The sequence below is a fragment of the Schistocerca americana genome, unplaced genomic scaffold (genome assembly GCF_021461395.2).
Source record: "Schistocerca americana isolate TAMUIC-IGC-003095 unplaced genomic scaffold, iqSchAmer2.1 HiC_scaffold_42, whole genome shotgun sequence".
NCBI lineage: Eukaryota > Metazoa > Arthropoda > Insecta > Orthoptera > Acrididae > Schistocerca > Schistocerca americana.
This window is the reverse complement of record NW_025726148.1, coordinates 2,483,320-2,499,840: the sequence shown is the minus strand read 5'-3', so window position 1 is coordinate 2,499,840 and position 16,521 is coordinate 2,483,320. Positions and strand designations below refer to the sequence as shown.

General features: G+C 46.9%; 1 protein-coding gene across 1 annotated transcript in view; it reads right to left on the bottom strand.

Annotated features, from left to right (window-relative positions):
• The window catches only part of LOC124582596 (caldesmon-like), a 63,519-nt gene extending 49,797 nt beyond the window's left edge, over window positions 1-13,722 (bottom strand). The window contains exons 1-3 of the mRNA XM_047131315.1: window positions 13,717-13,722; window positions 6,681-7,673; window positions 43-390 (exon numbers count right to left, since the gene is read on the bottom strand). Coding sequence (XP_046987271.1) covers window positions 43-390; window positions 6,681-7,673; window positions 13,717-13,722 — 1,347 coding nt within the window. The remainder of the gene's footprint in view (window positions 1-42; window positions 391-6,680; window positions 7,674-13,716) is intronic.
• Between the last annotated feature and the right edge of the window lie 2,799 nt (window positions 13,723-16,521).

The window sequence follows — 16,521 nt, the reverse complement described above, 5'->3', positions numbered from 1 at the left end:
CCCTTTGTTCCGGGATCCCTTATCTAGGCGCGAGGTTTCGGCCCGAGAGCCGGATGGATTGAGGATGTGATCGTCCAGCCGCAAGGCCGTCAGCTCTATGATGTCCGCATTGCCGACAAAGTGGTCTGCCGGCACCGCAACCAACTCCAGCGCTGATATCAGGGTCTTCCCGGCAAACCGCTCTGCCGCCTTCTTCCGGCCGCCCGGATGTGATCTCTTCCGCCTGTGGTTGGCGTGCAGGGATGCCAGACCCCATCTAGCAGCAACAGCAGTCATCTCGACAGCGGCTGCAGGCTCCACCGGCTCCTCCGCCGGCCCGACCGGCTGCGCCATCCGCCAGCGTTGACGATGCCCCCGTGACCTTGGTACCGCCGCCGCCGGTGTCGCAGCCTAGCCAGTGACGCCCACGCAGTCCACTTTTCGGGCAGCATCCCGCGGACGTCGATGAACCTATGCCCCTGGAACCATCGCGGCCGGCTTCCCCGCCTCTTCCACAACGCAGCTCTACCCGTCTGGCCTGCCACGCCGCGCCCTACTCTGCGGGGCCGAGTTTTCACCGCCTCCTACACGAGGCCGCCAAGACTGAGTAGGACGACGTCGCCCTCCTCTCCCCCCCCCCCCCCCCCCCAGGAAGGGAGGTGTGTACTGTCTGCCATCGGGTTCCCCTAAATGGCAGGCAGCACCGCATAACAGCCACGCTATGAGGGGAAACAAACCAACAGGCGAAGACATCAGGTAAACACGTCAAAGATTCCAGTCGATTGATAGGAACCTTTCCTTGCAGAGGTCACCGCGAGATAGCCAGCCACAGATTCCTACACTGGGTTTCTATTGGCTCCAGCTCACTATATAGGCCCGGCCAGTCGAAGGAAGATCAGTCTTCGTCCGCATCTAATGGCAACCGCTATAGCAGAGTCTGTGAGAAGATATCACCAGAGCCGCTGTACTGCACCGCCGATCGAAGTACCAGTCGACCGAGAGGAACCACATCTGACTAGATCGTTTGACGTCTACATCTATTATACAGCCAGCTATTGTATTGTAGAAGTTACGTTCAATAAATGTTTAAATACTACAATGTACTAGCTTTCCAGCGTGTGTCTTTGTATTTCTATGAATCAGTCAAATAATGTTAGTAGGAATGATCAAACTCTGGTTTTCCACTGGTAAATATACGAGACTTACAGTGATCTCGCATATAGAAACAATATTGCAGAGTTTACTTTGTTTATACATCGTAATCACTTGTCTTCACTCAACATGGGAGTCCACCTGGCTGAAAATGAAGTCACCCATACAATTTCAGCATAACAAACTGGATTGCGAAATTATTTAACATCGACGATGCATTTCACCGCTTTGTGGCATCACCAGATTGTGTAAAAGAACCTGTATATGTAATCCATCTGGCATAAAGCCATATAAAATGGAAAATGGACACAACAATGGCAGTAGCCCACAGATGTTTTAAAAGAATGATGGTAGGCAGTAGCAGAGCAAACCTGTTTCTGATTGGTCTAGAGAAAAGGGGTTGGGAAAGGGAGTACTCGGCGCTAAATTTGTTAGCAACATTTATCTGCAAGGTCGTCGGTACATTACGACAGGTTTGCTGTGGCGGACTGTCCTCTCCCCCAGTGACTGAGTGCTATTTGTGGCAGCCACTAGGTCTCTTGCGTGTGCACAGATACGTATTGTTTAAATAACGCAAATTTCTGCTCCACACCTGGGGAGACGGTCTGGTGTAGTGTTAGGCAGACATGCAGTGTTCTCCCATTCGTGACTCTGTGGCCGCGACCGCACAGGGAGTTCGGTACCCTGCTGGCATTATCCAGTGAACACAGGGGAGGAGATCCTCGTCATCCAGGTATGTATTAGTAGCGTTCTTTGAATTTACACCGACGTGTTGGGATCTGTTTGCTTTTATATTACAGCGGGCAGGAGACTTTTCGGCCAAAACTGATACGGCAGCAGTGTCAGCCACCAGGCTGGAGATGACCACACCCCAACGTTCTCAGCAGTTGCTCCGCATGTTCGCGGTCATATTCCAAACAGCAGTTTCCGCGGCTATCCATCCACAGTTTGCAGTCAAAGGGGTAAGCTACCGTCAGCGAACTGATGTTCGCTGAGGTGGTTTCAGTTATTGGACGGTTGTATCTCTAGGTGCGTATTTTATAGCGCTGTACAGCATCTGAAACAGTATCTTCCGTTGGAGGCATCGGTATTTTATTATGTCGTCACACAATATAGTAATGTAGTGGTGGTTTGGAAGGGGTTTGTCTATTGGAGTGTGGTATTTCTTATGTTACATACTTGGTTAGACATCTGTAGCGCTTACAGAAATTGCTATGACATAATTTCTACCAATACATTAGTTTCTAACACATACACGATGACGTCCCAAAAACACACACACACACACACACACACACACACACACACACACACACACACACACACACACACACACACACACACACACACACACACTAGTGATGGAGTGGTGACTTAGCAATGATAAATAAATAAGACCTATGCTTCGTTGTGATTGCCTGAGGGCATCAAGAAATTGACCAGACGTCGAAACAGTGGGGTGGATCTTGTGTGATTCGACGCAATAATTATAATTTAGGGAAGCCCGAAAAATTACGAAAATGGGCGAAAAATGCGTAAAATTGGGAAGATACCAAAAATATGGGAAATTAAGGAAAATTGCCAAAGAATTTTATAAATTAGAAATCCTTTCAGTACAGAGTACAACTGACTGGGCTCATGCAGTTCAGCTGTACCTGTTGTTGTTGTGGTCTTCAGTCCTGAGACTGGTTGGATGCAGCTCTCCATGCTAATCTATCCTGTTCAAGCTCCTTTATCTCCCAGTACCTACTGCAACCTACATCCTTCTGAATCTGCTTAGCGTATTCATCTCTTGGTCTCCCTCTACGATTTTTACCAACCACACTGCCCTCCAATGCTAAATTTTTGATCCCTTGATGCCTCAAAACATGTCCTACCAACCGATCCCTTCTTCTAGTCAAGTTGTGCCACAAACTTCTCTTCTCCCCAATCCTATTCAATACCTCCTCATTAGTTACGTGATCTACCCACCTTATCTTCAGCATTCTTCTGTAGCACCACATTTCGAAAGCTTCTATTCTCTTCTTGTCCAAACTAGTTATCGTCCATGTTTCACTTCCATACATGGCTATACTCCATACAAATACTTTCAGAAACGACTTCCTGACACTTAAATCTATACTCGATGTTAACAAATTCCTCTTCTTGAGAAACGCTTTCCTTGCCATTGCCAGTCTACATTTTATATCCTCTCTACTTCGACCATCATCGGTTATTTTACTCCATAAATAGCAAAACTCCTTTACTACTTTAAGTGTCTCATTTCCTAATCTAATTCCCTCAGCATCATCCGACTTAATTCGACTACATTCCATTATCCTCGTTTTGCTTTTGTTGATGTTCATCTTATATACTCCTTTCAAGACACTGTCCATTCCGTTCAACTGCTCTTCCAGGTCCTTTGCTGTCCCTGACAGAATTAAAATGTCGTTGGCAAATCTCAAAGTTTTTGTTTCTTCTCCATGGGTTTTAATTCTTACTCCAAACTTTTCTTTTGTTCTGCTGTCCAATTTGGAACACAACCTACAACCAGCTTAGAGACAGAAGTGATGACACTTTCTGCAGGACCTGACCATCATTTTGCAGGACAATGCTAAAGCACGTACAGTGCAAGATGTTACTGATTTGTTTGACTGATGGCGCTGCTAAGTGCTATACCACCTACTGCACTCCGCTAATTTAAGCCCTTGTGAGTTCAACTCGATTTCTAAACTGAAAGAAACACTTAACGTCATTCGCTTCAGAACTGCTACAAATTCGTCCAGCAATAGACCGCGCCGCTCGAACTCTCAACACAACTGGCACTGCTAAGAGTATTCAAGCGATTTCCACATCGCTGGCAAACGGGTCATACACAATGCTGGTGACTACTTTGAAGGTCAGTCAAACTTTGAAACACAGGAGCTGTAAATAAATAGTTACCACTATTAAAGTTCCAACCCTTGTAGATGAGTTTTTATCATGGCTGGTTCCCCCAAGGCTATCAGTAGGGGTCTCGTTTCGATTTAGGTCTTTTAGTGCTCTGTCAAATTCTTCACGCAGTATCATATCTCCCATTTCATCTTCTTCTACGTCCTCTTTCGTTTCCACAATACTGTCCTCAAGTACACCGCCCCTTTAAAGACCCTCTATATACTCCTTCCCCGTTAATGTTTTCCCTTCTTTGCTTAGGATGGGTTTTCCATCTCAGCAATCATGATTATCATACAAGTGGTTCTCTTTCCTAAAAAGGGCTCCTTAATTTTCCTGTTGGCAGTATCTACCTTACTCATAGTGATGCATGCTTCTACATGCTTCTTACATTTGTCGTCTAGCCATCCCTGCTTAGCCATTTTGCACTTCTGTCGATATCGCTTTTGGGACTTTGTATTCCTTTTTGCCTGCTTCATTTACTGCATTTTTGTATTCTCTCCTATCATCAATTACATTCAATATCTTTTATTATCCAAGAATTTCTACTAGCCCTCGTCTTTTTACCCGGTGCCTTCACTATTCCTTCTTTCAAAGCTACTCATTCTTCTTCCACTGTATTTCTTTCCTCTGTTATTGTCAATGGCTCACTAATACTCACTCTGAAACTCTCTATAACCTCTGTCTCGTTCAGTTTATGCTGGTTCCATCTCCATAAATTCCTACCTTTTTGCAGTTTCTTCAATTTTGATCTACAGTTCATAACCAATATATTGTGGTCAGAGACCACATCTGTCCCTGGAATTGTCTTAAAATTTAAAATCTGGTTGCTGAATCACTGTCGTACCATTACATAATCTATCTGAAACCTTCCAGTGTCTCCAGGCCTCTTCCATGTATAGCACCTTCTTTCATGATACTTAAACCAAATGTTAGCTACGATCAAGTTATGCTTTGTGCAAAATTCTGCCAGGTGGCTTCCCCTTTCATTCCTGACCCCCAATCCACATTCACCGACTGCTTCTCCTTCTCTTCCTTTTCTTACCAACGAATTCCTTTCCCCAATGACTATTAAATTTTCGTCTCCCTTGACTAGCTGAATAATTCCTTTTATCGCATTATACATTTCTTCATGCTCTTAATCATCTGCAGTGGTAGTTGGCATATAACCTTGTACTGTGGTAGGTGTGGGCTTCATGTCCATCTCGGCTACAATAATAGGTTCACTATGTTCTTCGTAGTAGCTTATCCGCGTTCCTACTTTTTTATTCATTATTAAACCTACTCCTGCATTACCACGATTTGATTTTGTATTTATAACCCGTATTCACGAGACCAGAAGTCTTGTTCCTCCTGCCACTGAACTTCACTAATCCACAATATATCTGTTCCAGTCAAAACCCGTTTTTAGTTAGAATGCGTTCTTATTAGTTAAAACTAGTTTTTACTGTGCCACTTGGTCAAAACGCGTTTTGCCTAGTAAAAACTAGTTTTAACTGGCTTTCGCTTTTGACCAGCAGTAAATTCTAGTTGTAACTAAGAGTATCAGTATCAACTAGTAAGAACGCGTTCTAATTAAGCTACTGGTATACAGAACTAGTTTTCACTAAATTTATTTAGGGTCAAATATTAAAATAAAGAGCAACTGATTGAAATAAAAACACCTTTTTTGTATTGTGCAAAGTAATATTTATTGGAATATTGATCATACATCCAAACACTTCCAGATAGTGAAAACAAGAAGGCGCCGACACGGACAGTTCCAGGCGCCAAAACCCCCCGCCTGGGCAGCGCTTCAGCGGCCGACAATACCCCAGCCCGCCAGTGGGCGCTTTTCGCCACAACAAACAACACGGTAGAGGGGCCAAGCACGTGCAGATCAGTTTGTACGTATTTATCATGTCAGATCTATATCAAGAATGGCGATGGAAAGAATAATTTGTGAGAAGGATGTTACAGACTGAAGAACACGACAAAAGAGGAAACCATTACAATGTTACGACAAAAGGATCTTACGATAAATTAGTGGACGCGACTGAAGAACCACAATATGATAAGAAAAAGACACAGAAGCAGTACATAAGATTAAATCGATTCAAGGTTATTAATATTTGTGGGACCAGCAAGTCAGTGACAAGAAGAGAGCCTGTGGAGTACTACTTACGTGTCGAAGAAATTTTCGACATTATTGAAGCAGCACAGATTAAACGTTGAAACTTCAAGAAAATACGAAAGCGCAACAGTGGACACGATACACATTTATCTGTCTATGTGTGAAACTTGTCAGCGCAAAAGGAGCATTAAGGAAAGGGGGCACATGTCGAAACCCATACTTCATTCAGAAATGAACAGTCGTTGCCAAGTTGATCTGATCGACATGCAGACTTCCCCCTGAGGGTTCGGGGGTTAGAATAGGCCCGCGGTATTCATGCCTGTCGTAAGATGCGACTAAAAGGAGTCCATACCCCTCAAGGGGGTAGTTAGCGCCTGCGTCCAGAGACGGACGGTTCCACGACCTATAATTGTGGTATTTTAGGTATTTCACTTCTCGTTTCTTCCTTCCTTTGGTTGGTTCCTTTCTTTCCTCTTCTCCATCTCACTGTCTTCCTTACTCTCTCCCTTGCCTTCTTCTCCCTTGCCTTCTTCTCCCTTGCCTTCTTCTCCCTTGCCTTCTTCTCCCTTGCCTTCTTCTCCCTTGCCTTCTTCTCCCTTGCCTTCTTCTCCCTTGCCTTCTTCTCCTCCCTTGCCTTCTTCTCCTCCCTTGCCTTCTTCTCCTCCCTTGCCTTCTTCTCCTCCCTTGCCTTCTTCTCCTCCCTTGCCTTCTTCTCCTCCCTTGCCTTCTTCTCCTCCCTTGCCTTCTTCTCCTCCCTTGCCTTCTTCTCCTCCCTTGCCTTCTTCTCCTCCCTTGCCTTCTTCTCCTCCCTTGCCTTCTTCTCCTCCCTTGCCTTCTTCTCCTCCCTTGCCTTCTTCTCCTCCCTTGCCTTCTTCTCCTCCCTTGCCTTCTTCTCCTCCCTTGCCTTCTTCTCCTCCCTTGCCTTCTTCTCCTCCCTTGCCTTCTTCTCCTCCCTTGCCTTCTTCTCCTCCCTTGCCTTCTTCTCCTCCCTTGCCTTCTTCTCCTCCCTTGCCTTCTTCTCCTCCCTTGCCTTCTTCTCCTCCCTTGCCTTCTTCTCCTCCCTTGCCTTCTTCTCCTCCCTTGCCTTCTTCTCCTCCCTTGCCTTCTTCTCCTCCCTTGCCTTCTTCTCCTCCCTTGCCTTCTTCTCCTCCCTTGCCTTCTTCTCCTCCCTTGCCTTCTTCTCCTCCCTTGCCTTCTTCTCCTCCCTTGCCTTCTTCTCCTCCCTTGCCTTCTTCTCCTCCCTTGCCTTCTTCTCCTCCCTTGCCTTCTTCTCCTCCCTTGCCTTCTTCTCCTCCCTTGCCTTCTTCTCCTCCCTTGCCTTCTTCTCCTCCCTTGCCTTCTTCTCCTCCCTTGCCTTCTTCTCCTCCCTTGCCTTCTTCTCCTCCCTTGCCTTCTTCTCCTCCCTTGCCTTCTTCTCCTCCCTTGCCTTCTTCTCCTCCCTTGCCTTCTTCTCCTCCCTTGCCTTCTTCTCCTCCCTTGCCTTCTTCTCCTCCCTTGCCTTCTTCTCCTCCCTTGCCTTCTTCTCCCCCCTTGCCTTCTTCTCCCCCCTTGCCTTCTTCTCCCCCCTTGCCTTCTTCTCCCCCCTTGCCTTCTTCTCCCCCCTTGCCTTCTTCTCCCCCCTTGCCTTCTTCTCCCCCCTTGCCTTCTTCTCCCCCCTTGCCTTCTTCTCCCCCCTTGCCTTCTTCTCCCCCCTTGCCTTCTTCTCCCCCCTTGCCTTCTTCTCCCCCCTTGCCTTCTTCTCCCCCCTTGCCTTCTTCTCCCCCCTTGCCTTCTTCTCCCCCCTTGCCTTCTTCTCCCCCCTTGCCTTCTTCTCCCCCCTTGCCTTCTTCTCCCCCCTGCCTTCTTCTCCCCCTGCCTTCTTCTCCCTTGCCTCCTCCGCCCTCGCCTCCTCGTTTGAGACAGTCTGTCCTCTCTCTCTCTTCCCTTTCCTCTTCTTCCTTTCTCCCTGTGCGCGCCTGAAGGCCGTCCCACGCGTTCGCACGCGTACCCGGTGACGGGGTAACGCGTAATTACCCACCCTGGGTAGACAAGTAAGGCACGCACGTACCCCCTGGTAAAGACCAGGCCAAAGGAGGTTTGATCGCCTGAGCTGATACCTTCTGACCATGCCGATTGGTCCATCCGTCTGTTTCTCGGGAGGTGTGACCTGAGGTGTAAACATTCACCTAAGGCGGGAGTGCCCTCTGAGAGGGTCCCCATAAGGAAGGAGCGCACCATCGGAGACGCTGGCAATCATGGGGGATTCCTCCGCAATGGATTTCTCTTTTTTCTCTCTCGACTTCTGCCCACAAACGGAAACATGACCAGCCAACAGTGACAAAAGTGCTACCGCCTGCCCCACAGTTCCTCGTCGTTTCTCGATCTGAGGATGGAAAGGATTTTTCCTCTGTCAACCCTTTCGTTATCCAGAAGGTCGTAGATGCCATAGCCGGTACTGTTAAGTCTTGTACAAGGTTGTGTAATGGTACCTTGCTACTAGAAACTGAGAGCGCCTTTCAGGCACAGAAATTGCTTCGAGCCACACTCCTGTACACGTTCCCTGTCCGGGTGGAGGCTCACCGAACTTTGAATTCGTCTCGTGGTGTGGTCTATACTAGATCTCTTGAGGGATTGACTGACGAGGAGATTCAGTCTTTCCTCGCTGAGCAGGGCGTGACGGCTGTCCATAGGGTCATGAAAAGGGTCAACAAAGACCTTGTACCGACCCGGACACTTTTCTTGACCTTTGACAGTGTTCAGCTGCCATCGCGCATCAAAGCGGGCTACGAGGTTATTTCTGTTCGCCCCTATGTCCCGACACCTACGTGCTGCTACCAGTGTCAGCGTTTCAATCACACTCGCCAGTCTTGTTCCAATGCGGCTAAATGTCACTTGTGGCAGGGATGCCCATGAGGGTGACTGTCCACCTCCGTCTCCTCATTGTGTGAACTGTCAGGGTGACCATGCAGCGTCCTCCCGTGACTGTCCCATCTATAAGGAAGAACAATGTATCCAAGAAATTCGGGTCAAAGAGACAGTGTCCACCTCAGCTGCTCGCAAGCTATTTGCTAGTAGGAAGCCCACGCTGCTCCCAGCGGGTAAATACAGTACAGTCCTCGCCTCTCCACGGACTACCAGGGAGGTGGCAACCCAGACATGCGATCTGACCTTCAGCACCACGGTCGTCCGTTCAGCCAGTGCTAAGATCGCGCGGTCGACGTCTCCTCTTCCTCCCATCACCCCAAAGACACAAGCCCCTTCATCAGCTTCTGCTAAGGCGAAGACCCAGAAGTCAGATGCATGGGCCTTCAAGAAGGAACCGTCACGTGCAGACTTCCTACGTACCTCGACCTCCCAGCCATCGACCAGTACTTCCACCAAACGACCTTCCAAGAAGGCTCATAGGAAGCACAGTTCTCCTTCTCCGCCGCAGCGCATTTCTTCTCCTGCACCACCCAGCGGTTGCCGCCCCAGGCCGTCATCCATTTCGCCTGGCCGCACCGCTGGTAGCCAAACATCTGGCCGTTCACCAGCGGAGGAAGCTCCCCCTCCCGGCTATCTTACCAAAATGGCCGATGAACCTATAGAACCAATGGACGACGGCTGTCCGCCTACTGATAGCGGCGGCAGTGCTCGCTCGAAGCCAGGCCCTCAGCAGCCTTCGAGGTGACCCCTTCTTTCATCTTCCTTTTCTTCTTACGATGGCACTTATTCACTGGAATATTCGCAGCGTTCGCTCCAACCGAGAGGACTTGAAGTTGCTGCTCCACTTGCACCGTCTGCTCGTCTTAGCCCTCCAGGAAACGAAGCTACGCCCATGCGATCAAATTGCCTTGGCACACTACACCTCTGTGCGTTTTGACCTACCCCCTGTGGTAGGTATCCCAGCTCATGGAGGGGTTATGTTGCTGGTCCGGGATATTTACTACGATCGCATCACGTTGCACACCGGCCTGCAGGCAGATGCCATCCGCATTACTCTCCCCACTTTTACATTCTCCATTTGTACCGTTTACACTCCATCGTCATCTGCCGTTACCATGGCAGACATGATGCAACTTATTTCTCAGCTACCTGCACCATCTTTGTTAACTGGAGACTTCAATGCCCACCATCCCCTTTGGGGCTCTCCAGCATCCTGCCCGAGGGGCTCCCTGTTTGCAGACCTTTTCAACCAGCTCAATCTTGTCTGCCTCAATACTGGCGCCCCTACTTTTCTTTCGGACACATCTCACACCTATTCCTATTTAGACCTCTCTATATGTACACCCCAACTTGCACGCCGGTTTGAGTGGTACGCCCTTTCTGATACATATTCGAGCGACCACTTCCCGTGTGTTATCCATCTCCTGCAGCATACCCCCTCTCCGTGCTCCTCTAGTTGGACCATCTCCAAGGCAGACTGGGGGCTCTTCTCTTCCAGGGCGACCTTTCAGGATCAAACCTTCACAAGCTGCGATCGTCAGGTCGCACACCTCACGGAAGTCATTCTCGCTGCTGCTGAATATTCCATCCCTCATCCTACTTCTTCTCCACGTCGCGTGCCGGTCCCCTGGTGGACCGCAGCATGTAGAGACCCTTTACGTGCTCGTCGACGTGCTTTACGCACCTTTAAATGCCACCCCACAGTGGCGAATTGTATCAATTATAAACGATTACGTGCTCAGTGTCGTGGTATTATTAAAGAAAGCAAGAAAGCCAGCTGGGCTGCTTTCACAAGCACCTTCAACAGTTTTACTCCTTCTTCTGTTGTCTGGGGTAGCCTGCGCCGGCTATCTGGCGCTAAGGTCCACTCACCAGTTTCTGGCTTGACGGTCGCGAATGACGTCCTTGTGGCCCCTGAGGATGTCTCCAATGCCTTCGGGCGCTTTTTCGCAGAGGTTTCGAGCTCCGATCATTACCACCCTGCCTTCTTCCCCCGCAAACGGGCAGAGGAGGCTAGGCCACCTTACTTCCGCTCCTCGAATCGTGAAAGTTATAATGCCCCATTCACCATGCGGGAACTCGAAAACGCACTTGGCCGATCAGGGTCCTCCGCTCCAGGGCCTGATTCTATTCATATTCAGATGCTGAAGAACCTTTCTCCTGCGGGTAAAGGTTTTCTTCTTCGTACATACAATCACATCTGGATTGAGGGACATGTTCCCGCATGCTGGCACGAGTCTATTGTTGTCCCGATTCCTAAGCCGGGGAAGGACAAGCACTTGCCTTCCAGTAATCGACCTCTCTCGCTTACCAGCTGTGTCTGTAAAGTGACGGAGCGAATGGTTAACTCTCATTTGGTTTGACTGCTCGAGTCTCGACGCCTACTTACCAATGTACAATGTGGATTTCGTAGGCGCCTCTCTGCTGTTGACCATCTGGTTACCTTGTCGACCTTCATTATGAATAACTTCTTGCGGAAGCGCCCGACCGCGGCTGTGTTCTTTGATTTGGAAAAGGCTTACGACACCTGTTGGAGGGCGGGCATTCTCCGCACCATGTATACATGGGGCCTTCGTGGTCGCCTCCCTCTTTGTATTCTTTCCTTTTTAATGGATCGACAGTTCAGGGTACGTGTGGGTTCTGTCCTGTCAGACACCTTTCGCCAGGAGAATGGGGTGCCACAGGGCTCAGTTTTGAGCGTCGCTCTCTTCGCCATCGCGATCAATCCAATAATGGATTGCCTCCCAGCTGATGTATCAGGCTCCCTTTTTGTGGACGATTTTACCATCTATTGCAGCGCACAGTGTACACGTGTCCTGGAGCGCTGTCTTCAGCGTTCTCTTGACCGTCTTTACTCCTGGAGTGTCGCCAATGGCTTCCGTTTTTCTGCTGAGAAGACGGTCTGTATTAACTTATGGCGCTACAAAGAGTTTCTCCCACCGTCCTTACGACTCGGTCCCGTTGCTCTCCCAGTCATGGAGACAACCAAATTTTTAGGCCTTACATTTGACAGGAACCTTAGCTGGTCTCCACATGTGTCATATTTGGCCGCCCGTTGTACTCGTTCTTTAAATGTCCTCCGTGTTCTCAGTGGTATGTCGTGGGGAGCGGATCGAACCGTCCTACTTCGTCTATATCGGTCGATCGTCCGTTCCAAGCTGGATTATGGGAGCTTCGTATACTCCTCTGCACGGCCATCCATCTTAAGCCACCTCAACTCCATACAACATCGGGGTTTACGACTTGCGATCAGAGCATTTTATACTAGTCCCGTAGAGAGTCTTCATGCTGACGCTGGCGAATTGCCACTCACCTACCGGCGCGATATACTGCTTTGTCGGTATGCCTGTTGGCTACTGTCAATGCCCAACCATCCGTCTTATCGTTCGTTTTTTGACGACTCTCTCGACCGTCAATACCGGTTGTATGTCTCTGCCCTGCTACCCCCTGGAGTTCGCTTTCGTCGCCTCCAACACCTTAATTTTTCACTCCCTGCAACCTTTCGAGTGGGCGAGAGCCACACGCCACCTTGGCTCCAGGCTCAGGTCCGTGTTCACCTTGACCTCAGCTCGCTCCCAAAAGAGGTTACCCCCGGTTCGGTCTGCCACTCCCGTTTTGTGGAACTTCGTTCGAAGTTTATCAATATGACTTTCATTTATACAGATGGCTCTAAGACCAATGACGGGGTTGGGTATTCTTTTATTGTCGGGGCACAAAGTTTCAAATACCAGCTCCATGGCCATTGTTCGGTCTTCACAGCTGAGCTCTTTGCCCTCTACCAGGCTGTTCTTTACATCTGCCACCACCGACATTCTGCTTATGTCATCTGCTCCGACTCCCTGAGCGCCATCCAGAGCCTCAATGATCCGTATCCGGTTCACCCTTTCGTGCACCGGATCCAACGCTCTCTTCGGCAGCTGGTGGACGTCGGTTCTCCGGTTAGCTTTATGTGGATCCCTGACCATGTCGGTATCCCTGGGAACGAAGCTGCAGATGCCGCGCCCAAGGCTGCGGTCCTCCAGCCTCAGACAGCTTCTTGTTGTGTCCCTTCGTCAGATTTTAGCAGGGTTATTTGTCGGCGCATTTTATCGCTGTGGCATGCCGATTGGGCTGCCCTTCCAGCCAACAAGCTTCGGGCCTTGAAACCACTTCCCCTGGCTTGGACGTCCTCCTCACGCACTTCTCGGCGGGAGGAGGTAGTTTTGGCACGGTTAAGAATTGAACACTGCCGGTTCAGCCATCGCCATCTGCTGACGGCTGCGCCGGCGCCGTTCTGCCCATGTGGGCAATTGCTGACGGTCCGCCACATTTTAATGTCCTGTCCGGATTTTAACGCCCTGCGTCTCGATCTTAACCTGCCATGTACTTTAGATGCCGTTTTAGCGGATGACCCACGAGCAGTTGCTCGTGTTCTTCGTTTTATCAATTTGACAAACATCACTAAGGACATTTGATGCTGTTTTTTAATCCTATGCCTGTCAGTCTGTCTTTTATCGTGTTTTCCCTTTTAGTTGTTGTTTTAAACTTGTGCCTCGCGGTGCATTCTTAACGTCGTCAGGGCGCTAATGACCATTGAAGTTGTGCGCCCTAAAACCACAAAAAATAAACCTGTAAAAGATAGCCTGTCTACGTAGTGCGTGACGTCACAAGATGGCTACACACATAGTCCCTTCTTCAACAGTTTCACGGAACAGTGCTTGTGAATAGTCGTTCGGCGAGTTTCGCGTCAGTTTACTATTATAGTGAATGGTGTTCCTGCGTTAGTGTACGTGATTTGGTTGTTTAGTTTCTGTGCACTAAACTGGTGATCTGTTTTTCTTGCCTGTGAAAATTTCGTTGCCTGCAAAATGCCGTATCGTTGTTGTGTGCCGAATTGTAGTGGAAATTACGACGGTGGACCAAAAGTAACCGTGTTTAAATTTCCGGAGGATGAAGCAACGAGGAAGAAATGGTTGTCAAATATTCGCAGAGATATCTTCACTCCTTCAAGTTCAAGAGTAAGTATTTATTTTCTTTATTTCATAAGAGGTTAAGTGTGCTAACAAAGAATAGGCACTTATGAAGTAAGGAAGGTCAGCGACATTTTGAGTAATATATCAGATCTTAACTGAATAAGTGCCGAAGAAAATAGCGTTTCGTTTTCTTGCTGGTAATTCTACAGTTTAGCTGGTATAGGTTATATGAATTCTGTATTCTGCAAGTTCAACCAGTATAGCCTAAGCACAGTCATACTTACGTAGTTAAATATCTCAGTATATCTTTATACTTACTGTTTATGCTGCCTGTTAGGAATAAAAGTCGGTTTATAATTAAGTACGTGCACTTAAGATACAGACGACTTTCGATGTATTCTGCTTCTGTATTTAGTGTTTCTTTTTGCTGTAAAAGTCTTTAGGAAGTTGCCTGTTCAAATACAAGTAATGTGGTGTACCCAGAAATTGAAAATGAAGTAAAAACAGTGTCTCAGTCGCTTGTTGTTAATAAATTATTGGTGGGAATTTGAAGTCACTGCAAGGAATGTTACTATTAGGGAATATAGTAGGCTTTAGACTTAACAGTGAACCATAGACAGGAAAAATGAATGAGTACATAAATGGATTAACAGGCCATCACAAAATGCAAAGGGAGAAACTGTGAAAACATATAAAAAATACTTGTTGATTTTACAAATTCTTACTTTTTGGGTCTGGAATTTCAGATACATGCCAGTGGCCTACACAGCTGTCTTATAGATACACAGCTAAAGTACTTCAAAGCAATTGTGTGCTCATGTTTAGCCTAATAGGTAGCACATAAGTGGCAATGTATTAGTTCATCATACTGTCAGTTTTTATGTAAGCTATGAACTGATATCAAAAGCAAAACAGTGTCTGATAAAAAGCACTACCTTTAAGTACTTCATAGTTCTAAAGGTTACACAGTGTTGACAATTACTTTGTATTATTCTGTTACTGTGTCACAGTTGCTTCTATGGATTACACCTGTGCGAGTTTGGTGTCATCATGCTTTCTTGTGCCTGAGGTGTGTGTGTGTGTGGGGTGGGGGTGGGGGGTGGGGGGGAATAGAGCAAGACATTATGCAAAAATCCCACCCCTCTTGTGAATATATGAGCTTCAAGGCTAAATTATAAAAAAATTGTCACTGTTATTGAATTATGCTACAAACATTAGTCAATGTTTGTAATTTTTGATGGGGAAAGTACTTTCTTCATTTCACCATCTCTTTAAGAGCTTGTTGCCATGAGATGTAACTGCATGTGTTTTGATATTGTAGTGTTATTGTTTTATAGAGTTACTATGCCATGGCCACATTTATCGCTTGAGTATTCTTCTGCATTTTAGTTGGGAGTCTATTTGTATTTTAGAACTAGAAACTAACTTTATATTCATAAATTATTTTCACACTATTAATATTGTCATCACATTCAGTTGTAAGCACCTTTTTCATTTTTTATTCATTTCTAATTACAGGTATGTCATGTTCACTTCCACAAGGATGATGTTATTTGGGAAACACAAATTTTGGATGAAAGGACTGTTCAGTTATTAAGAGCCCCCCTACTCAAACCACGTTTGAGACCAGATGCAGTTCCATCACTACTCCCAGACTGTCCTTCGTACCTTTCAAAGGAAGAAAGTAGACGTGAAGGGCCATAGGAGAAAAAGCAAAGGCTTGAAAATGAGCAGTTAGCTGCAGCGTTACAATATAGTTTAGCATCACAGAAGGACCATGAAAACAATTTCAGCTTCAGTTCTTTAGAAGAGTTGATGTTGCGTACGAAGGAAGTGGATTTGCCCAACGAGTGGAGTGTGATCGAAAAACACAGTGATTTTGTTTGTTTTTTAAAGATAAGAAATCCAGCACCATTAATCACACATTCTGTCGTTATAGATAGTAATTTAAATGTTTCATTGTTTAAGAAAGATGTACAAATTAAGACATTAGGAAAAAGATCTTTTCCTGTAATTGTAACCAATATCCAGGAAATTGTCAGTGTACTGCAGGAGGTTTTAGGCACAGATTGTGGGCACTCAGAAACTTCTATAGATAGTATTGTAGAGATAGTGAAAGACAGAGTAGGAGTGCTGAAAGACAGTTTACAGGAGAGTGAAAAGGAGATGGTAGACTTTATATATGAACAAGTTAGTCTCATAAATGTAAAGAAATTTAATCATAGGTTTAGTTCTACATTTATCATACTGTGTTGTTTGCTATTTTCAATTTCGTCTCATGCTTACAATCTTTTACGTAGCAGCTCATTAATGAAAATGCCACATCCAAGCACTCTGCGTAGTATCTGCAGCAAATTTAATGTGAATCCATCTCACGAAAGGCTTGGGAGAAGTAATTTCCTGTCCTATGCAAGACAGAAATTTCAATACTTGAACAGCGATGATGTCAATGTTGTTTTGAGTGTAGATGAAATTCATCTAAATTCTTATTTCGAATATAAAGGAGGTAGT